This window comes from Drosophila gunungcola, unplaced genomic scaffold (genome assembly GCF_025200985.1).
Source record: "Drosophila gunungcola strain Sukarami unplaced genomic scaffold, Dgunungcola_SK_2 000044F, whole genome shotgun sequence".
NCBI lineage: Eukaryota > Metazoa > Arthropoda > Insecta > Diptera > Drosophilidae > Drosophila > Drosophila gunungcola.
Genome location: NW_026453212.1, coordinates 627,679 through 652,558, shown reverse-complemented (window position 1 = coordinate 652,558; position 24,880 = coordinate 627,679). Strand labels below are relative to the sequence as shown.

The window sequence follows — 24,880 nt, the reverse complement described above, 5'->3', positions numbered from 1 at the left end:
AACATAACTATAAGATTGAATAAACCACATGTATTGCGCAAATACACCGAAATAACATCAAAACACAACACGAGATTCATAGAATTATCAATTGTCCCGTGGTTGACGGAAAGTAGCCAGTTAGCTGCTACATTAATGGCGACCGAGACAGTACGAGGAACAAGGAGAAGTATTTGTTCAATATCGTCATTCGAGCGTCATTTGTTTGCATTAGTCTCTAATCATTAATTATGTGCACGTTATGGAAACAGTTGTATGTGAATAAGATAAATAAGCTTTCAGCTCGAGTGGAGTACTCGCACCAACATAAAGGTGGTACTGCCATCGACATCAACACGTACACATTCACTGGGCTCACCCTGACCTGAAACCCAGCGGGTGAAGTTTGGTGAAAACAGTTGGCCACAAGCGGAGAAGCTAAACAGTCTTCTAGCTCGAGTGGAGTACTCGCACCATATCAAAGGTGGTACATAATCATAACATAGAAGAAATATTGAATTTTGCTCGAATCAAGTAAGCCACAATGGCAACAACCTTATTTACAATATTAGCCTCCCAACCATTGAATCAGATAATTGTAAAACTTTAAAAATTTAAGCAATAAAAAAAGCCCAAATATTCAATGAGGACAGTCGCGTTTAAAAAGGGAAGAGTTAACACCCAAAATAATACAATTTCCCAGACAGAAGAAAAGAGTAAGCATTGATTGCACAACAGACAACAACACAATGCCCTAATAAAGTTCAAAAGAACTTAACCACGTGCGCTGAGTTTGGACCTTTTGGTCAGCGTTCGTGGGAATGCAGAACAGCCAATTTCCAAAGTTGATCGAACTCAACTAAGTTCATACAATAAAAACAATATTTAAAATGCACCGGCCAATTACAATTCAGTTTGGCCAACGGCAACGGCGACTAAGAGCAGCAACCAATAACATGAAAGAACGTCAGCAGAAACAGCAACAGCGGCTGAGACTGTGGCAGTGTTGTGTTTTCGTTGGCTTAATCTTTCATGCACTACTTTGAAAGGTTAGTTTCGACGAAATTGTTTTTATGTTTGTATGCCAGCGAAGGTCAGTACCGTTTCATGTGAGCTCTTTAAATTCAAAAAACTTAAATTCTTTGATAATGCTTATTATTAAGCTGAATTCTTACAAAAAAAAATGCAATGTACTTAAGATGTATTTTATTCTTATCCAACATATGGGGTCTTGATCAAGCCCCTTCTCAAGAATAACTACTTTTTTTGAGCACTTGTTACTTATTACAAAAATATCACGGAATTGTTACTGAGAGTCCGATTCGCTGATTCTGTTGAGCCGAACACTCGTACCCCAAAACCAGCGACCGAAACGAAGAAGAGTTTTACTCAGAAAGAGATTGTTAGAGGAGAAATATTGTTATAATTATATGTTCTGAATTTGAATTTAACGTAACTGAAATTACGGACCAACCACACACGGTTGCATTTAACTTTTTACCAACACTGCGCCACGCATAACATTCTGCGCAGCTCACTTTGCTTTTATCTATTACGCTAACAATAACAACATAACTATAAGATTGAATAAACCACATGTATTGCGCAAATACACCGAAATAACATCAAAACACAACACGAGATTCATAGAATTATCAATTGTCCCGTGGTTGACGGAAAGTAGCCAGTTAGCTGCTACATTAATGGCGACCGAGACAGTACGAGGAACAAGGAGAAGTATTTGTTCAATATCGTCATTCGAGCGTCATTTGTTTGCATTAGTCTCTAATCATTAATTATGTGCACGTTATGGAAACAGTTGTATGTGAATAAGATAAATAAGCTTTCAGCTCGAGTGGAGTACTCGCACCAACATAAAGGTGGTACTGCCATCGACATCAACACGTACACATTCACTGGGCTCACCCTGACCTGAAACCCAGCGGGTGAAGTTTGGTGAAAACAGTTGGCCACAAGCGGAGAAGCTAAACAGTCTTCTAGCTCGAGTGGAGTACTCGCACCATATCAAAGGTGGTACATAATCATAACATAGAAGAAATATTGAATTTTGCTCGAATCAAGTAAGCCACAATGGCAACAACCTTATTTACAATATTAGCCTCCCAACCATTAAATCAGATAATTGTAAAACTTTAAAAATTTAAGCAATAAAAAAGCCCAAATATTCAATGAGGACAGTCGCGTTTAAAAAGGGAAGAGTTAACACCCAAAATAATACAATTTCCCAGACAGAAGAAAAGAGTAAGCATTGATTGCACAACAGACAACAACACAATGCCCTAATAAAGTTCAAAAGAACTTAACCACGTGCGCTGAGTTTGGACCTTTTGGTCAGCGTTCGTGGGAATGCAGAACAGCCAATTTCCAAAGTTGATCGAACTCAACTAAGTTCATACAATAAAAACAATATTTAAAATGCACCGGCCAATTACAATTCAGTTTGGCCAACGGCAACGGCGACTAAGAGCAGCAACCAATAACATGAAAGAACGTCAGCAGAAACAGCATCAGCGGCAGAGACTGTGGCAGTGTTGTGTTTTCGTTGGCTTAATCTTTCATGCACTACTTTGAAAGGTTAGTTTCGACGAAATTGTTTTTATGTTTGTATGCCAGCGAAGGTCAGTACCGTTTCATGTGAGCTCTTTAAATTCAAAAAACTTAAATTCTTTGATAATGCTTATTATTAAGCTGAATTCTTACAAAAAAAAATGCAATGTACTTAAGATGTATTTTATTCTTATCCAACATATGGGGTCTTGATCAAGCCCCTTCTCAAGAATAACTACTTTTTTTGAGCACTTGTTACTTATTACAAAAATATCACGGAATTGTTACTGAGAGTCCGATTCGCTGATTCTGTTGAGCCGAACACTCGTACCCCAAAACCAGCGACCGAAACGAAGAAGAGTTTTACTCAGAAAGAGATTGTTAGAGGAGAAATATTGTTATAATTATATGTTCTGAATTTGAATTTAACGTAACTGAAATTACGGACCAACCACACACGGTTGCATTTAACTTTTTACCAACACTGCGCCACGCATAACATTCTGCGCAGCTCACTTTGCTTTTATCTATTACGCTAACAATAACAACATAACTATAAGATTGAATAAACCACATGTATTGCGCAAATACACCGAAATAACATCAAAACACAACACGAGATTCATAGAATTATCAATTGTCCCGTGGTTGACGGAAAGTAGCCAGTTAGCTGCTACATTAATGGCGACCGAGACAGTACGAGGAACAAGGAGAAGTATTTGTTCAATATCGTCATTCGAGCGTCATTTGTTTGCATTAGTCCCTAATCATTAATTATGTGCACGTTATGGAAACAGTTGTATGTGAATAAGATAAATAAGCTTTCAGCTCGAGTGGAGTACTCGCACCAACATAAAGGTGGTACTGCCATCGACATCAACACGTACACATTCACTGGGCTCACCCTGACCTGAAATCCAGCGGGTGAAGTTTGGTGAAAACAGTTGGCCACAAGCGGAGAAGCTAAACAGTCTTCTAGCTCGAGTGGAGTACTCGCACCATATCAAAGGTGGTACATAATCATAACATAGAAGAAATATTGAATTTTGCTCGAATCAAGTAAGCCACAATGGCAACAACCTTATTTACAATATTAGCCTCCCAACCATTAATCAGATAATTGTAAAACTTTAAAAATTTAAGCAATAAAAAAAGCCCAAATATTCAATGAGGACAGTCGCGTTTAAAAAGGGAAGAGTTAACACCCAAAATAATACAATTTCCCAGACAGAAGAAAAGAGTAAGCATTGATTGCACAACAGACAACAACACAATGCCCTAATAAAGTTCAAAAGAACTTAACCACGTGCGCTGAGTTTGGACCTTTTGGTCAGCGTTCGTGGGAATGCAGAACAGCCAATTTCCAAAGTTGATCGAACTCAACTAAGTTCATACAATAAAAACAATATTTAAAATGCACCGGCCAATTACAATTCAGTTTGGCCAACGGCAACGGCGACTAAGAGCAGCAACCAATAACAAGAAAGAACGTCAGCAGAAACAGCAACAGCGGCAGAGACTGTGGCAGTGTTGTGTTTTCGTTGGCTTAATCTTTCATGCACTACTTTGAAAGGTTAGTTTCGACGAAATTGTTTTTATGTTTGTATGCCAGCGAAGGTCAGTACCGTTTCATGTGAGCTCTTTAAATTCAAAAAACTTAAATTCTTTGATAATGCTTATTATTAAGCTGAATTCTTACAAAAAAAAATGCAATGTACTTAAGATGTATTTTATTCTTATCCAACATATGGGGCCTTGATCAAGCCCCTTCTCAAGAATAACTACTTTTTTTGAGCACTTGTTACTTATTACAAAAATATCACGGAATTGTTACTGAGAGTCCGATTCGCTGATTCTGTTGAGCCGAACACTCGTACCCCAAAACCAGCGACCGAAACGAAGAAGAGTTTTACTCAGAAAGAGATTGTTAGAGGAGATCTATTGTTATAATTATATGTTCTGAATTTGAATTTAACGTAACTGAAATTACGGACCAACCACACACGGTTGCATTTAACTTTTTACCAACACTGCGCCACGCATAACATTCTGCGCAGCTCACTTTGCTTTTATCTATTACGCTAACAATAACAACATAACTATAAGATTGAATAAACCACATATATTGCGCAAATACACCGAAATAACATCAAAACACAACACGAGATTCATAGAATTATCAATTGTCCCGTGGTTGACGGAAAGTAGCCAGTTAGCTGCTACATTAATGGCGACCGAGACAGTACGAGGAACAAGGAGAAGTATTTGTTCAATATCGTCATTCGAGCGTCATTTGTTTGCATTAGTCTCTAATCATTAATTATGTGCACGTTATGGAAACAGTTGTATGTGAATAAGATAAATAAGCTTTCAGCTCGAGTGGAGTACTCGCACCAACATAAAGGTGGTACTGCCATCGACATCAACACGTACACATTCACTGGGCTCACCCTGACCTGAAACCCAGCGGGTGAAGTTTGGTGAAAACAGTTGGCCACAAGCGGAGAAGCTAAACAGTCTTCTAGCTCGAGTGGAGTACTCGCACCATATCAAAGGTGGTACATAATCATAACATAGAAGAAATATTGAATTTTGCTCGAATCAAGTAAGCCACAATGGCAACAACCTTATTTACAATATTAGCCTCCCAACCATTAAATCAGATAATTGTAAAACTTTAAAAATTTAAGCAATAAAAAAAGCCCAAATATTCAATGAGGACAGTCGCGTTTAAAAAGGGAAGAGTTAACACCCAAAATAATACAATTTCCCAGACAGAAGAAAAGAGTAAGCATTGATTGCACAACAGACAACAACACAATGCCCTAATAAAGTTCAAAAGAACTTAACCACGTGCGCTGAGTTTGGACCTTTTGGTCAGCGTTCGTGGGAATGCAGAACAGCCAATTTCCAAAGTTGATCGAACTCAACTAAGTTCATACAATAAAAACAATATTTAAAATGCACCGGCCAATTACAATTCAGTTTGGCCAACGGCAACGGCGACTAAGAGCAGCAACCAATAACATGAAAGAACGTCAGCAGAAACAGCAACAGCGGCAGAGACTGTGGCAGTGTTGTGTTTTCGTTGGCTTAATCTTTCATGCACTACTTTGAAAGGTTAGTTTCGACGAAATTGTTTTTATGTTTGTATGCCAGCGAAGGTCAGTACCGTTTCATGTGAGCTCTTTAAATTCAAAAAACTTAAATTCTTTGATAATGCTTATTATTAAGCTGAATTCTTACAAAAAAAAATGCAATGTACTTAAGATGTATTTTATTCTTATCCAACATATGGGGTCTTGATCAAGCCCCTTCTCAAGAATAACTACTTTTTTTGAGCACTTGTTACTTATTACAAAAATATCACGGAATTGTTACTGAGAGTCCGATTCGCTGATTCTGTTGAGCCGAACACTCGTACCCCAAAACCAGCGACCGAAGCGAAGAAGAGTTTTACTCAGAAAGAGATTGTTAGAGGAGAAATATTGTTATAATTATATGTTCTGAATTTGAATTTAACGTAACTGAAATTACGGACCAACCACACACGGTTGCATTTAACTTTTTTACCAACACTGCGCCACGCATAACATTCTGCGCAGCTCACTTTGCTTTTATCTATTACGCTAACAATAACAACATAACTATAAGATTGAATAAACCACATGTATTGCGCAAATACACCGAAATAACATCAAAACACAACACGAGATTCATAGAATTATCAATTGTCCCGTGGTTGACGGAAAGTAGCCAGTTAGCTGCTACATTAATGGCGACCGAGACAGTACGAGGAACAAGGAGAAGTATTTGTTCAATATCGTCATTCGAGCGTCATTTGTTTGCATTAGTCTCTAATCATTAATTATGTGCACGTTATGGAAACAGTTGTATGTGAATAAGATAAATAAGCTTTCAGCTCGAGTGGAGTACTCGCACCAACATAAAGGTGGTACTGCCATCGACATCAACACGTACACATTCACTGGGCTCACCCTGACCTGAAACCCAGCGGGTGAAGTTTGGTGAAAACAGTTGGCCACAAGCGGAGAAGCTAAACAGTCTTCTAGCTCGAGTGGAGTACTCGCACCATATCAAAGGTGGTACATAATCATAACATAGAAGAAATATTGAATTTTGCTCGAATCAAGTAAGCCACAATGGCAACAACCTTATTTACAATATTAGCCTCCCAACCATTAAATCAGATAATTGTAAAACTTTAAAAATTTAAGCAATAAAAAAAGCCCAAATATTCAATGAGGACAGTCGCGTTTAAAAAGGGAAGAGTTAACACCCAAAATAATACAATTTCCCAGACAGAAGAAAAGAGTAAGCATCGATTGCACAACAAACAGCAAAGCAATTCCCTCAATAATACAATTTTCCAAACCGAAGAAGAGAGCATTTATTGCATAACAAACAGCAAAGCCATGCCCTCAATAAAGATGAAATGAACTAAGCCACGTGCGCTGAGCACTGCACCTTTTGGTCAGGGTTCGTGGGAATGCAGAACAGCCAATTTCCAAAGTTGATCGCACTCAACTAAGTGCATACAATAAAAACAATAATTTAATTACAATTAAGTTTGGGCAACGGCAAAGGCAACCAATAATATGAAAGAACGTCAGCAGAAACAGCAACAGCGGCAGAGACGGCGGCGGTAGAAACAATTGTTTATCTTAAGTAAGTTAGTTCTCAATCCAACTCAATAAAGAGAAGTTTGATTTATTTTTTTATATCAAAATCATAATTAATCTTTTAACTTATAAAATACAACAATGCAACGGCAACAACAACGAAGTATGCAACAAGAAGAAAAAACAACAAATTCGAAAACTAAAAACTAGACTAGCATAGCATAAATCGGACTTCAAAGCTAGACACCATACAAACGCGCCAGAAACAGCACTCATGTCCCTCTGTACCAAGAATAATCACTCTCCGAACTTCGAAGAGGAGAGTAACTTAACACAAGAACAATACTATGCCAAACGATTTACCATAGAAATGCTACATATCATAAAAACACCTACAGACTACAGATGAACTACAAAACGGACACGGACATAAGCGCTCATTTATATAGACATTACTAGGGAGAGAAAAAGAAATTAAATGTAAATTGTTTTTGTTTGATAAGAATATTAAAATAGTTGTTATTATTTTATAGTTGTCCTGAAGACGGTTGCTGAAGAGCATCCGAAATATATCGGCAAATAACCAATATTAAAATTGTTTTATTTTTTCCACATATTGACCTCGAGCCGCCTAACAATTAATATGTTTCTACTCTATGTTAATTTTGTTTTCCTCGCGAGCTCGATAGCTGCCCACTATGCTAATAGGGCCCGCATGTATAAGCTCGTGCTTGGTTTCGTTGGGCCACTTGATTATACTGTTTATAGTGCAACAAAGTTCAACAAAATATTTGGTAGCTCAAGTGGCCTGCACTTTAAGATTACAAGTGCTAGATACTGCACCCTTGTCTTGTTTGAGTAACAGATCATGAATTCTGGCTCTATATCGATTAACTTGACATGCCCAGAGCTCATAGAATCTTATACTTTATGTTACTTTGTGTTCTTCTGAACACCTACTCCTCCTAGTTTCTTGAACATTGGTGAAAATGCTTCCTTTAAGATTTCGCGAGATTGTGTCTTTTAATTTTTTCACAATTGTGGTTATGCCAGTTAAGGTCGAATAACTTATCAATAAGCATTTTTATTGTCTTTCCTGAAGTAAGTCTTAACAAATAAGGCAGGGTAGAGTGACCTTTAATAGTCCCTAGATATCCTGTTGATTGTTCGAGGCTAGCTGTGAACAATTTTCATCCTCTTCTTGGATATTATGGGCTGTTTCCGCCCCTATCCGAATTATTAGTCGAATTGTATGATCGATTCAAATTGGTTAGGTTATTTTACTAACTGGAATTGTTTGAATTATGAGATTGTCCCGAGTAGTTAGAGTTCCTGGACAATCCTGATTGACCGCTGTCGTCTGTTTTTCTCGGTGCCTGAATTTCTAAGTGGTCTTTCTCTCTGCGTTTGTTATTGTTTTGGTTCTACTGGCCATAATACCATTTGGAATTTCTAGTCTGATAATTGCGTTATGGTCTTGAATAACTGAATTGAATTGTCTCTGCCTGATTTTCCGCCGTGATTAAGTTGCCCATCATCTGATACAGAAATCCGAATCCTGGATCCATTCATATTCGTCATCGCAAACCAATTTGCGTTTCCATTGTCGGGCTATCTATCTCTTCCTGCTCCTATTTCGGAATTTCTTTAATTTCTTTGTCCTATGACTCAGCGTCTAACTCTAACTTATTCTCCTTTATATGTGTCTGTTCTGACCTCTTGTCTTTGAAATGAGTTATTACTATTTTTTTCCGGTCCCAATTCAGCTCTGACTCGTCTAAGTCTAAACTTTGAATGCTGCTCCTACAACCTTGCTTTTAACAGCCCTAAGTGCTTTTAGTGCTTAGGCCTTACACCTGTTCTATTGCTCCTATAAATCCCTATAAATCCATCTAGGTTTCCGAACACTCCTTCGTACCTGGACACTTGCGCTGTAGGCCTTCCCTTCTGTCTTACTTTCTGTCATTACTTCTGGACTTAATTGTTGTTGGAATTATCTTTATCTACTTTTACTTTGTCTCGTAACTCCCTCTTATTGTATATGTTTGCATTTTATATTAGTAGTGTACTCAAATATATATAAATGTGTACTTAGTTTTAGTATGTGTGTTTAATTGATTGATTATTCGTCATTGTGTCGTGGCTCCACGAGTTTCCGTGTGGTGACTTGGAGTTCTTTAATTAATTAAAATAAGTAACTCTTCTTTTACATTGATTTAGCAACAATGGATTTCATCCAAATATTATTTTTGTTTTATTATTATTATATATATAATCTCTTTTTTTATCTATTTTTTGTACCCAATATATATTACTGTTAATTGTTGTTATTGCCTTGTCTCTTCTTCTTCTTCTATTTTTATTACCTAGCATGCTGTTTCTTGTGTGTTACAGTGCGCCGCCTAATACATGTTAATGTATATATAATAAGTATTATTTCGAAATAGTACCTCCCTGGCTAAGCGGCCGCCCTGTGCTCTACAGTTCGCCGCCTAATATAAATGAAAGCCACACCGATAAAAGATATTCCATTTATCAATGCTGGATTGCCCTATTTTCATGCTAAACAGCTGCCCTCTGTGCGAATGGGAAAAATACTATTAGCTATTATTCTATAGTTATTGGCCATCGAACGTATAGTCCACTGTATAGACGTTCTAATGTCTTCGAGCCGATCGAAACACCTTATTCTCTACTCTGTAATAGTTCGGACCTGTTGCCATCTGACGTCCACGCGACCCGAGCTATCTATAACCGCCCGACTACCGACGACCACAAATGAGCACCTCGCTCGAACCAACGCCGCGACATCAAACTGTCGGCAACCATTCGTTCGCCAACGTCTGTGTATAGTCTTTGCACAATCGAGCCGCTTGTTCAGAACTACCTGCAACAACCGCTACGCTGAATAGATTTGTTGAAAGAATAATACTATAGAACATTTTATAATTTAACTGCTTATCGATGAATCCTCTTTAGCTAAAATGGGATTCCGTTTAAACACCTATTGATTCCATACATTTATAACGCGTTCAAACTTAAATTAAAAAAAAAAATTAAATGGAAAAAAATTATAGTGTTGTGCCGAAATATTTTATTTACCATGAAACTCTCCCCACAAATAAAAATTTTCATAAGATGCGCTAACCAACGAGGGCCATAAAACCGATGAAGTACTTTTTGCAATAATTTAACTTATAACTTAAATAATTTTAAGTTTTCAAATGTAAATGAAGTAATTTCAAGGCATACGTATGACGGTCTGATCTTGAGAAATAAATTAGTTAAAGCAAAAAAACCTGTTTGCCAGAAACATCCATCCGGAAACAGTTAAACCTTCCGAATATTTAAGATTAACTGTAGCTAAATGCTTTAATTTTTCAGGAGCTGGAAGCCAACTAAAAAAAATTTGACAGAGCTTAATATATGTGTTTAATAGTTACCAAGTTAAAATTTAAATACAAAATACCTGTTAAGTAAATAAATAATAATAACTCATAAAATATGACCAAAACCTACTGTAGTGTGCAAGTTATATGACACATTACTTAGGGGCCCTTGCCCAATTTATAAACCACTTTGAGCCAAGAGCTTTTTTCCATTCTTTAAACAAAGCCTCCAATGGATTCCCACCCAGATCAGTTTCACACTCTCCGCTTCAAACGGATTCTTTAAACATCTAAGCCGATATTGTAAACACCAGATCCCCAAAAAGGGAGCCCCAAGTCCACTAGCATGAGCATCGATTTCCGGCAGAATTTAAATTCTGCAAAATTACAATTTCCAATTTAATTGACAAATTTCATCATCCTATTTTCCGTCTCTCTTGGATGATACTCGTAATCAGGTTTAATGAGGTTTGATTATAGATTATTGAACCAAAGTCAGTCGGTCAGTTTTGAATCCGAATTGATCGGTCGACAACTTAAATATCGCGAGCAGTGAAAATTAAGTTCGGTACTAATAACAATTGTGTAAACTAGTGAATAAGAAATAACAATAAAAAAATATATTTTTTTAAAAAATTTACTAAGCGATAATTTAATTGGCGCCCAACGTGGGGCCGTGCTATTTTAAAAAAATTCCTGAAATAAGTTTTAAAAAAAAAAGGGTTTTCGAAAACAAAAATGGAATTCGCGCCACTCAAAAACCTAACCGATGACATAATAAAAAGTGTTTACATCGTGAAAATATCTAAAGGAGAACACAATAAATGCAACATTTGTTTACAACAATCATTTAATTAGTGACCGTAACAAAAAAACACACTGCTCAAAAAACTATTACTCTCAAAAACAAATATTAAACAAAAAAAAAAAACAGGTATTAAAATAATCAAACGGATAAATAAAAAATTTATTAAAAATCAAATACAAATTCAACAAAAAAAAGGAAGAGCCGAGAAATAAATTGAATGAAGAGCTGAGGGCCATCCCTCGCTATACGAAGACCCCAAACAGGATCATCAAGCAAAAAGAAGACATCCCATATGCAAGGAAACTAAGAACAACAATTAGTGAGCTGTTTTAATTATAGTTTTATACATATAAGAATTTACTTCTAGAAATTTAAATAAAACCAAACAAGGTGGAAAAGTTAATCAACGACTTTGAAAAAAATTCTCCACCCTTACCTGCATTGGCTTCTAGCAGCCAGACGGTAAATGTAAGCGATTTAATAGCACAAATAGTTAATAATGAATTGAGTCCTTTGAGAAATGAAATCGCGAGCTTAAAGACACAATTTGATCACAACATAAAGAAGGTTGAGGAATTCAAGGTGGAAGATATTGATCCAAACGTAAGGTGCGATACTTCTTATGAAATCACTAAGTCGGTTCGAGAATATAAAGACGAAGAAGATATTTATACTAGCTTGAGAGAATCGGCGGAAATAGCAATGGGACAATACAAAAGGGGAAAAGAAAAATAATTTTCTATTCTTCTAAATAAAATTACTTTAACTCACAATGGAACCGTATTTTGACGCCATAATGTCAAGACTAGATTTTGTTTTTAGTGACAAGCGACCTATACATATATTAGAACAGGACTTAAGTGAATAAAGCCAGGGGAAATTATCGATTATGGAATTTTATAATTTGGTAAATAAAAAATTAACTCTCTTGATTAACAAAACCATTATGACACATGGGAGCAATAAGCCAATTACATCTGAACTTAATGAAAACAAGAAGTTCATATACCCTTGCAGCTATTGCTAGAATTAAATTTTTGAAAACATTAAAATTATGATTTACTTGCGTATATGTTTAAAAACATTGAAGCTATGATGATTTTCAGCTCAATTATTAGATAGTTATTTTATATATTTTATTATTTCCATGGGAGCTATTTAATATAGTCGTCCGATTTTGGTGAAATTTAAACCGTAATTCTGAAATATTTAACCATTACTATATGTCGAAGAACTAATAGAAAAATTTAAAAACAGCAAAGTTATAATTTTTTTTTAATTTTTTTTTTCCGATTGTTCCTATGGGAGCTATATGATATAGACGTCCGATTTTGATGAAATTTAAAACGTAAGTCAGAAATATTTAACCATTACTATATGTCCAAGAACTAATAAAAAATATAAAAAACAGCAAAGTTATAATTTTTTTTGTATTTTTTTTCCGATTGTTCTTATGGGAGCTATATGATATAGCCGTCCGATTTTGATGAAATTTAAAACGTAATTCTGGAATATTAACCCATTACTATATGTCAAAGAACTAATAGAAAAATTAAAAAACAGCAAAGTTATAATTTTTTTTGTATTTCTAATTTCTAATTATTCCTATGGGAGCTATATGCTATAGTCGTCCGATCCGGCTCGCTCCGACTTATATACTACCTGCAATAGAAAGAAAACTTTTGGGAAAATTTCATGCAGATAGCTTTAAAACTGAGAGACTAGTTTGCGTATAAACGGACGGACAGACGGACAGACGGATATGGCTAGATCGACTCGCCTAGTGATGCTGATCAAGAATATATATACTTTATAGGGTCGGAGATGTCTCCTTCACTGCGTTGCAAACTTCTGACTGAAATTATAATACCCTCTGCAAGGGTATAAACATGAACAGACAGCACTACGAGTGTTCATAACAGCCATATCTCAGATGTAATATTTTTAATGAATCCATCCGATTTACCGAACGCAATGGTAATAGTACAAGAACTTGATAGCAACAATTTGGGGTCCCAGTTCGCGAACAATTTTATATCATCATTAAGCAAGACTAATGAGTCAAACTTATATGGGCAACAAAACTCAAATAATAAACCAAGACAATATAACAATAATAATAATATTCAAAGAAATACTAACAACTTAAGGTTTAATCAAGCGAATAATCAAAACAGCAATAATTATAACAATTTTAATTAAAATATAAATAATACCTGGAATCAGGGAAGATTTAATAATAACCAACAAAATCACTGGAACTCTTTTAGACCACAACAAAGTAAGCCAGAGCCAATGGATGTTGATGAATCAAATCAGATGCCAAAAAGACCCCATAACAGTAATAATCAAAGATATAATAATTATCAAAATAACAACTACAATCAATAAAAATGGAATCAAACTAAAAGAATTGAAACACAAAACACACAACCGGAACAGCCTCAAAATAGAAGAGTACAAACAGGAACTGTTAACCAACCGGCTAACAAGACTATGAGGTCGAACAAAATTGAAGAGGACAATTTTTTAGGGCAAACTCAGGAGTAGGCCTACCCTACATAACAAGACAAGATAATAAAATAAATAATAAATTAAAGATATTAATTGATACAGGGGCAACTTCTTGTTATATTAAAACAGGAATTTATAAAATCAAAAATGAACTACCAATATATAAAAGAGTATCCATAGTGAATGGATATTCAATAATTAAGTTTTATCATTCACCCGTTAAAATAATTCATAGTAAAAAAAATACTTTGATCAAAAGCCTCAAATCAGATCCGAATCTGAAGATGGAAATCAAAGTGAATTTAGTTTGGGAAACATAAATCCTGAACACGCCGTCGTTGAATTATCCGACAAAAATAAAAGTTTGGGATATAAAAATCATGAACGCGCCGTCGTCGAAATATCCGACAAAAATAAAAGTTTGGGATGCAAAAATCTTGAATGCGCCGTCGAAGAAGTATCCGACAACTAAAAAATTAACAATATACAGAATTCATCCTCATATCAAAGAAAAAATTTGGAGAACAAAATATTATATATTATTAATAAAGAACATTTAAAAATAAATATGCAGATTCCTTTTAGGACGGACATACGCGGTGACACAAAAACCGAAAATGATAGGGCTATTTATAGTAAGCAATACCCTATCAGCTTTAGATTTTGTGAATTCTGAAATCGCCAGAATGCTTAAAGAAGAAATTATAAGGCCAAGCAGAAGCCCTTATAATTCCCCGGTATTAGTCGTACCAAAAAAGGTATTTAACGAAGATGGAACTCCAAAACTTAGTCTAGTAATAGATTATAAGAAACTTAACGAAAACACCAGGACGGATATATATGCAATGCAGGATCCTTCCGCAATTTTGTCAAACCTCGGGAAGGCTAAATACTTTTCCGCAATTGATTTGAAATCAGGATTCCACCAAATTCTCATGAATGAAAAAGGGACTCAAAAAACCTCATTCTCAATAAATAATGGAAAATACGAATTCCTGAGAATGCCATTTGGATTAACAAACTCCCTTAGAATATTCAAAAGAGCGATGGATGATATTTTGAGAGAACGAGTTGGAAAAACGTGTCATGTCTATATGGATGGCATTATTATTTTCTCAATTGTTTGAACAGCATTATACAGATTTAATTGTTATAATTAAAATTTTGCTGAACGCAAGTATGAAAATTTCGATTGAAAAATCAAAGTTTTTCAAATTAGAAACAAACTTTCTCGGTTACGTTGTTTCTCACAATGTGATCAAAACCGATCCCGAAAAAATTTCCACAATCGTAAAATATCCAATCCCTAAAAAAATATTCGAGAGCGTAGAAGCTTCCTAGGCCTTACAGGATACTACAGAAAATTTGTTCAAAATTACGCCGAAATTGCTAAACCGTTAACGAAGTATTTAGAAGGCCAAATTGGCAAAGTATCAAAAAAGGCATCCCGTAAAACTTCTAAACAGTTGGATGAGTAAGAACTTTCAAAGAACTCAAAAATAATTTAATCGCACAAGTAGAGTTAGTTCAACCCGATTATAATAAAAAATTAACTTTAACAACCAATGCGTCAGATTTGGCTATTGGTGCGGTTCTTTCTCAGGAAGGAAAACCAATTACTTTTATGTCAAAAACTCTCACAAAATTTAACAATTGTATGCCAATAAGAAGGAACCTTTAGCTATAGTTTGGACTTTTAAAAATTTACGAAATTATTTATATTGACTTAACAACATTGAAAATTACACAGATCATCAACCGCTTTCATTTTCAATTTCTCAAAAGAACCCTTATATCGAAATGAAAAGATGGTATTCTTTCATTGATAGTTATTCTCCAAAAATTAATTATAAGCCAAGAGCAACAAATGTTGTTGCAAATGCATTATCTAGGATACAAATTAATAATTTAACAGAAAGTATCGAGTCGGTCTCAGATCAAAACACTCAGCATTCAGCAGAGAGTAGTTTTAAGAATGTTATACAAAAAACCTGAAAACCCTTAAGCCAGTTTAAGCAACAATTGCTAATAGCAACGGGGAGGTATACAATACATGAGTCGATTAATGTGTTCGGAAATACTAGACATATAATAGAGTATGACACTCCGGAAAATTTAATAACTATCTAAAAGGAATACATTCCACCTAGCCTGATTCCATTGCCGCATTAGTGGACTTTTTAATAGCCTGATTCCATTGGCGCATCAAAACGCATTTAGCCTAATGCGCATTTATTTACACAGGAAATCCCATAAGGCTTAATGCCGCATTTAAAATAAATGCGATTATTTAATGCGATTAAAAACCATTCGCCACGAATGTTTTTAGAAAAAATACCGGAAAATACCGATGTTTAACGATATTTTGTTCGTGCCACCACTACAACAGCTGTTTTCTATATGCATAGTTGGCGCAATTTTTGATTTCTTTTGAATATAAAATCTATTTTGTATAGAAATGACTGAAACCTAGAGCGCACGCTGCAAATTCGGCTCGCAATACCACAATGCATTATTGCTGGATCCTTGGCATAAATTAACTCAAACATATACGGGGATCCTTGCCCTTTTTAGTAACTGTGGTGGTCTCCATTGCAAACCCGACATAACAACGAAATCAGCTTCTATTCCTTGTCGTCCAAGTTGGCAAATGCCTTGGTCGCATTATGGATGTCCTGCTGAGCATTACAGAGTTTAGTAAACTCACTCATTTTCATCAACTTTAATTAATTTCTTTTGGATTTGCCAAAATTCAAAAGTAAACAAACCCAGATCAGCTGTTCATGCCACTCACATGTCGGAGTAGCATTAGCTAAATGCCAATGCGCCAATGGAATCAGGCACATTTAAAAAGTCCACTAATGCGGCAATGGAATCAGGCTATAAATGTGTCTGATTCCATTGGCGCATTAGCATTTAGCTAATGCTACTCCGACATGTGAGTGGCACGAGCAGCTGATCTTGGTTTGTTTACTTTTGCATTATGGCAAATCCAAAAGAAATTAATTAAAATTAATGAACATGAGTGAAACTCTGTAATGCTCAGCAGGACATCTATAATGCGACCGAGGCATTTGCCAACTTGGACGACAAGGAAGAGAAGCTGATTGCGTTGTTATTACGGGTTTGCAATGAAAACCACCACAGTTTCCAAAAAGGGCTAGGATCACCGTATATGTGGGAGTTATTTTATGCCAGAGATCCAGCAGTAATGCATTGTGGTACTGCGAGCAGAATTTGCAGCGTGCGCTTTAATGTTCAGTCAATATATTCAAAAGACATCAAAAATTGCGCCAACCTTGCATATAGAAAACAGCTGTTGTAGTGGTGGCACGAACAAAATATCGTTCAACATCGGTATTTTCCGGAATTTTTTCTAAAAATGTTCGGGGCGAATTTTTTTAATCGCATTTAAAAATCGCATTTATTTTAAATGCGGCATTTAGCCTTATGGGATTCCCTGTGTAAATTAATGCGCATTAGGCTAAATGCGTTTTAATGCGCCAATGGAATCAGGCTATTAGAAGACCTTTATATAATTCAAAAAACACTTAAGGATAATATTATAAATGTTTTAATTTACTAGAATATTTGTCCAAGACGTAGAAAACGCTGAAGACAGATCGCTTATAATAACAGAAACGCATTGTCGAGCACACAAAGGGCTTGATGAAAATTATAAACAAATTAACCGGCTATATTATTGGCCTTACTTATATCAAAAACTAAAGGAGTTTGTTAAGAATTGCACAATCTTCAATCAGAACAAATATAACAGACATCCAGTGCAAATTCCTATCGGTCAAGCACCTATTCCGGATAAAGAAAGCTTAAGTTTGCATATTGACATTTATTACGCCCAAAATCTTATATTCATCACTTTTATAGATTCATATTCAAAATTTTTAGTCGTAAAAGAAATCCCAAATAAGTTAAATATAGAAAACAAAGTATCAGAGATTCTGCAAAAATTTCCATTAGCCAAATACCATGATGATAGATAACGAACCAAGTTTTTCTTCAACCCAATTTAAATCTTTTGCTCAAAGAAACGGGATATCATTATTTTATCCAGATCCTCGTCATAGTACTTCCAACGGACAAATTAAAAGGGCACACTCTACTTTAACAGAAATTGCACGTTTCATTAAAGATGAACTTAACTTAGTTGATTATTCCGAAATAATAATTAGAGCAGCACAAAAATACAACTTTTCAATTCACTCTATAACCAATCAACAACTGTATGATGTATTATTTAATAAAATCAAACACGATAAAACTCCCCAATAGTTAAAGCAAGCACAGGATACAATGTGACATTTTCATAATAAAGACAGAAAAGAAAAGGACTATCACGTAGGAGAAGTTATTTACGAAAAGAAACACGGGAAAGAAATAAACTTAACTCTAGAAATAAAAAACAGGTAGTTAAGGAAAATCATCCAAATAAAGTTGTTATTAATAACATCGTACGGTTTGATCCATAAAGATAATATTAAATTTTAAACAAATTGACTTAACTTAGATTCCAGATAATGAATTTAATAATGTACTTGTTATTGCTGGTAGCTACAACCAAATCCGAAATTATGTATTACACAAACCATGATTTCTTTCTTTACAAGGATACGAAAGAAGTCCTCATTGAAAGAAGTCCACTTGTTATTGCTGGTAGCTACAACCAAATCCGAAAATATGGATTACACAAACCATGATTTCTTTCTTTACAAGGATACGAAAGAAGTCCTCATTAAAGAATCATACGCGCATTTTTGTTTATTTAACTAATTTAAGTTTTTATAAAGATATTATTACTTTTGAAACAGAATTTATAAACAGTCATAACGTTCAGAATTCACAATGGGAAATACACCACGATCTAAAAATTATTAAAATACTTATTTCTCAAATAATACCCACTAGATCAAAAAAAGGCATTAATGAATTAGGCACAATTTAGAAATGGGAAGCAGGAACACCAGATCATGATATCATAACAGTTCCAAATAAAATTGATGATTTGTTTAAAAACAATAACGATCAATTCGTTATTAATTCCAAAATATTTAAAGAAATAAAAACTCTATCTGACAACTTTAAAGCCGCCTTTAAAGATCAAGAAATTCCACTCAGAAAACACCGCCTTCGTTTGCTGACTTACGATCTTATGAATTTAATGGACACTATTACATTAGCAAAAATAGATGTCTTCAACACAAAAATTCTAAACAATAATGACTTACAGGAAATTTATAAACATGAACAAAAACCTGTTATTATTACTGATCTATTGGATATATCTAAATTTAAAATCGCTTTGCACCAAGATTATTATATATGTTAAATACCCTATAATTATCGATCGTTGTGAAGTTTACAACTCAAGATCCATTTCGCACAGTGATGGAAAATTGTTAATCAATAATAATGTTGCAAAATGTAAAAATTAGTTTTATGTAATGTCTAATTTTAAGACGGAATTATTTAAAATATATTGCACATTAACCCCAGGAGATTCTTGTTTTACCAGATTACTAATTGCAGAAAAATAAGAGAAAAAAATAAAAATGTAGATGTAATCCAAGAAGGAGCCATTTTTATAAACGGAGATAATACAGTAAATGACACTCATTTAGATGGGTCATATTTTATAACCTTTAATGGCACCACTGTGGTAGGCGTTTAACAACTCTTTATTTTCTCACACGTCTCAACGCTACCACTCGCTCACACTCCAAGTTTTTGAATGACCTCTCGGAGAGATCCTCTTACAGTTCATGTTACTTAACATAGGTTTAACATAACTTTTAACATAAGTATCGTATATTGGTGTTTTATAATTATTTGTATTGTGTAAGTATCGGTATAATAATATATGTGTGTTAGTGTGTGTACGAGCCTACTACAATTCGGCCATCCTGTAATACGGATCCCCTGATCCTGGTTCCTTTTGGAAACAATTTTGACAAATTACTCTTATATCTATCTTATACTAAGACAGTGTTTAGTTACATGTATTTTCTTCATTTATTTTTTTCGTTTTCCTATCCAGGGTCTTATGTTTTGAGCACTCCATACACCCTTGTATGGATTTCGAGACACTTGAAAACCTTCAACATCCTTTAGTAAGAACCTGTCATTGCGAAGCACTTTAGCAATTGTATATGGGCCTTTGTTTTTTGGGATCAACTTCCTAGCAACTCCCGCAGTGTTGTCAAAATCTCCTTTCGTGTAATCCTTTGGCGTTTTCTTTGTCTTATCATAATATGTTTCATTGTATTTCTGCGCTTGTATTTGTTTCTCCATTGCCAGTTTTCGAATCTCATCCAAATTCTCTACTTGAGCTGTGTTGTTAATTTCTTCTAACTTATCCCTAAGTTCATCAATAATCTGACCTCTCTGCTCTACACCAAACAGCATTTTGCTAGGAATTTGTCTTATACTTCTGTGTACAGTGTTATTAAGTGCATGTTCAACTTGCTTGATTACATTATCCCAATGTACATTATTTTCAGGCTCCGTTAATTTGGCTATCATGGGCCCTATGCTCCTGTTTATGCGTTCCACTTGTCCATTTGCTTGTGGAGAACCTGTCGCTATTTTCAAATGTTTGATGTTTGTTTCTGTTAAAAATTCACTAAATTCATTAGATGTAAAACAACTGCCTCTATCTGAAACTATACATTTTGGTTTGCTATACGCCCTAAAATAATCGGATAAAGCTTTAATTACTTCTTTTGTGCTTGTTGTCTTTGTTGTATAAAGTCTAACGAACTTCGTAAAACCATCTATGATTAGGAAAATGTGTTTGTTTGCTCTTCCTGCTGCCACTGGTCAGTAATGATCGATGTGCAACAAATCAAACGGCCTGCCTCCTTTGGGGATACTGTGTAAATTTTCCAGTATTTGGAGAGAATGCTACGCATTTTAAACAATTCTCAATGTGATTCTTGCATTTTTCCTTAATATTTTTAAACCAATAACTCTTTGAAATTGCATCTATCATCTTGTCGTCTGCTCTGATTCCTTCTTTGGTAATAAAAAAACCTAGGTACTTTATGTTGGATTGCATAAACTCGCATTTGTCCATACGAAGCTCTAACTTATTGTTAACTAATCTTATTAAAACTTCTTTTAAAGTCCTTAAATGTTCTTCCACATCTTTGCTTGCTATCATAATGTCATCCATGTATATGATTACTTTATTTTCCCGTATCAAATCCGCAAAAATTTTATTTACAAAGCGTTGAAATACTGCTGATGCATTCTTTATGCCCATAGGCATCCTTAAAAATTCAAATTGTCCTAATGGAGTGACAAACGAAGTATATTTCACTGACTCGTCGGTAACGAATACGTGAAAGTAACCATTTTTCAAGTCGAGCTTTGAAAATACACTTTTATTTACTAATTTGTCTAGAAGGTCATCTATTAAAGGCAACGGATAATTGTCCTTTATTAAAACTTTGTTCAATTTTCGATAGTCTATACATAAACGCAAGTCTCCTGTTTTCTTCTTTACTAGTACAATGGGAGAAGCATATTCTGAATCACTGTTTCTTATTATCCCTTTGTCTAAATATTCGTCTAATAATTTTTGAAGCTGATCCTTTTCAGTAAAAGAAAGTTGCCTTGGTGAACAACTGAAAGGTTTGGATTTGTCTAAACTAATTTTCATTTCGCATCTTGTCAAAGGAGTATCTGGTCTTTTAGCGTTGACATAAAATTCTTCAAACATTTTAACAAATTTACATTTCCTTTGATAGCTTACATCGCTTCCACAGTTGTAGTCCACGAACTGATCTTCAGCCACGTTGATATCTAACAAATCTCTTTCAAAACTGTCTTCAAAATTTTCTGTTTTTTCACCTCGAGGCATCTCTCTGTAAAATTGACTGTCTTTTAAATGCGATTCGCATGTTTTCATTTGCCTGTATGTAGACTCATTTCTATTAGTTTGCTTATCTCTTTGTTGCTTATTAATATTCTCATTTTCCAGTTGAACACCGTTAACAGTCTCTCTTAAACTTTTTCCGGTACTACTTGTCTTTTCTAGCAAACTTCTCTCTATAGTTGCCTCTTCTAATAGTTTTTCCGTAAAAGTTGAATTTTTCAATGATCGTTCATTAAAATATTCATTTCCTGTCAATTTTTCATTAATCGATTCATTTCCTAAAAATTTTTCATTAATATATGCATTTCTTATCAATTTTTGATCAACAGTTTCGTTTTCTAAAAATTTCTCATTAACAGTTGTATTTCCTAACAGTTTTTCATTAACAGTTGCCTTTCCTAACAGTTTTTCATTTTTGCAAACTTCTTCGCCAGTCGTTTCATTTTCTAAAGATTTTTCCCTAAAGGTCTCGTTAAAATTCTCGTTAGAATCGCAGTTGGCTTCTGCGGTAATTGCTAGTTGTTGATCCTTTCTCCCAGGTGTTAGGTTTGAGCCATGGGCATCTACTTTTAATATGTCATTAATATTTCCAAAAGTTTCAAGGGTGTCGAGATTCATGTTCAAACCATAAAGATTCATAAAGTCCCTTCCCAGGACTGCGTCGTGCCTCATAGATTCATTTGCTACAACAATCATATCAAATTTAATCTTTAATTTTTCTTTTAAAAAAAAAAAAAAAATTAATAATTTAACAGAAAGTATCGAGTCGGTCTCAGATCAAAACACTCAGCATTCAGCAGAGAGTAGTTTTAAGAATGTTATACAAAAAACCTGAAAACCCTTAAGCCAGTTTAAGCAACAATTGCTAATAGCAACGGGGAGGTATACAATACATGAGTCGATTAATGTGTTCGGAAATACTAGACATATAATAGAGTATGACACTCCGGAAAATTTAATAACTATCTAAAAGGAATACATTCCACCTAGCCTGATTCCATTGCCGCATTAGTGGACTTTTTAATAGCCTGATTCCATTGGCGCATCAAAACGCATTTAGCCTAATGCGCATTTATTTACACAGGAAATCCCATAAGGCTTAATGCCGCATTTAAAATAAATGCGATTATTTAATGCGATTAAAAACCATTCGCCACGAATGTTTTTAGAAAAAATACCGGAAAATACCGATGTTTAACGATATTTTGTTCGTGCCACCACTACAACAGCTGTTTTCTATATGCATAGTTGGCGCAATTTTTGATTTCTTTTGAATATAAAATCTATTTTGTATAGAAATGACTGAAACCTAGAGCGCACGCTGCAAATTCGGCTCGCAATACCACAATGCATTATTGCTGGATCCTTGGCATAAATTAACTCAAACATATACGGGGATCCTTGCCCTTTTTAGTAACTGTGGTGGTCTCCATTGCAAACCCGACATAACAACGAAATCAGCTTCTATTCCTTGTCGTCCAAGTTGGCAAATGCCTTGGTCGCATTATGGATGTCCTGCTGAGCATTACAGAGTTTAGTAAACTCACTCATTTTCATCAACTTTAATTAATTTCTTTTGGATTTGCCAAAATTCAAAAGTAAACAAACCCAGATCAGCTGTTCATGCCACTCACATGTCGGAGTAGCATTAGCTAAATGCTAATGCGCCAATGGAATCAGGCACATTTAAAAAGTCCACTAATGCGGCAATGGAATCAGGCTATAAATGTGTCTGATTCCATTGGCGCATTAGCATTTAGCTAATGCTACTCCGACATGTGAGTGGCACGAGCAGCTGATCTTGGTTTGTTTACTTTTGCATTATGGCAAATCCAAAAGAAATTAATTAAAATTAATGAACATGAGTGAAACTCTGTAATGCTCAGCAGGACATCTATAATGCGACCGAGGCATTTGCCAACTTGGACGACAAGGAAGAGAAGCTGATTGCGTTGTTATTACGGGTTTGCAATGAAAACCACCACAGTTTCCAAAAAGGGCTAGGATCACCGTATATGTGGGAGTTATTTTATGCCAGAGATCCAGCAGTAATGCATTGTGGTACTGCGAGCAGAATTTGCAGCGTGCGCTTTAATGTTCAGTCAATATATTCAAAAGACATCAAAAATTGCGCCAACCTTGCATATAGAAAACAGCTGTTGTAGTGGTGGCACGAACAAAATATCGTTCAACATCGGTATTTTCCGGAATTTTTTCTAAAAATGTTCGGGGCGAATGGTTTTTAATCGCATTTAAAAATCGCATTTATTTTAAATGCGGCATTTAGCCTTATGGGATTCCCTGTGTAAATTAATGCGCATTAGGCTAAATGCGTTTTAATGCGCCAATGGAATCAGGCTATTAGAAGACCTTTATATAATTCAAAAAACACTTAAGGATAATATTATAAATGTTTTAATTTACTAGAATATTTGTCCAAGACGTAGAAAACGCTGAAGACAGATCGCTTATAATAACAGAAACGCATTGTCGAGCACACAAAGGGCTTGATGAAAATTATAAACAAATTAACCGGCTATATTATTGGCCTTACTTATATCAAAAACTAAAGGAGTTTGTTAAGAATTGCACAATCTTCAATCAGAACAAATATAACAGACATCCAGTGCAAATTCCTATCGGTCAAGCACCTATTCCGGATAGAGAAAGCTTAAGTTTGCATATTGACATTTATTACGCCCAAAATCTTATATTCATCACTTTTATAGATTCATATTCAAAATTTTTAGTCGTAAAAGAAATCCCAAATAAGTTAAATATAGAAAACAAAGTATCAGAGATTCTGCAAAAATTTCCATTAGCCAAATACCATGATGATAGATAACGAACCAAGTTTTTCTTCAACCCAATTTAAATCTTTTGCTCAAAGAAACGGGATATCATTATTTTATCCAGATCCTCGTCATAGTACTTCCAACGGACAAATTAAAAGGGCACACTCTACTTTAACAGAAATTGCACGTTTCATTAAAGATGAACTTAACTTAGTTGATTATTCCGAAATAATAATTAGAGCAGCACAAAAATACAACTTTTCAATTCACTCTATAACCAATCAACA

The 24,880-nt window shown here is 34.9% G+C and overlaps 1 protein-coding gene across 1 annotated transcript; it reads right to left on the bottom strand.

Annotated features, from left to right (window-relative positions):
- Positions 1-19,678: 19,678 nt before the first annotated feature.
- LOC128264009 (uncharacterized) lies at positions 19,679-20,697 on the bottom strand. The gene has a single exon (XM_052999289.1). The coding sequence runs from the start codon at positions 20,439-20,441 to the stop codon at positions 19,932-19,934; it is 510 nt and encodes a 169-aa protein (XP_052855249.1). The 5' UTR covers positions 20,442-20,697; the 3' UTR covers positions 19,679-19,931.
- Positions 20,698-24,880: the final 4,183 nt, after the last annotated feature.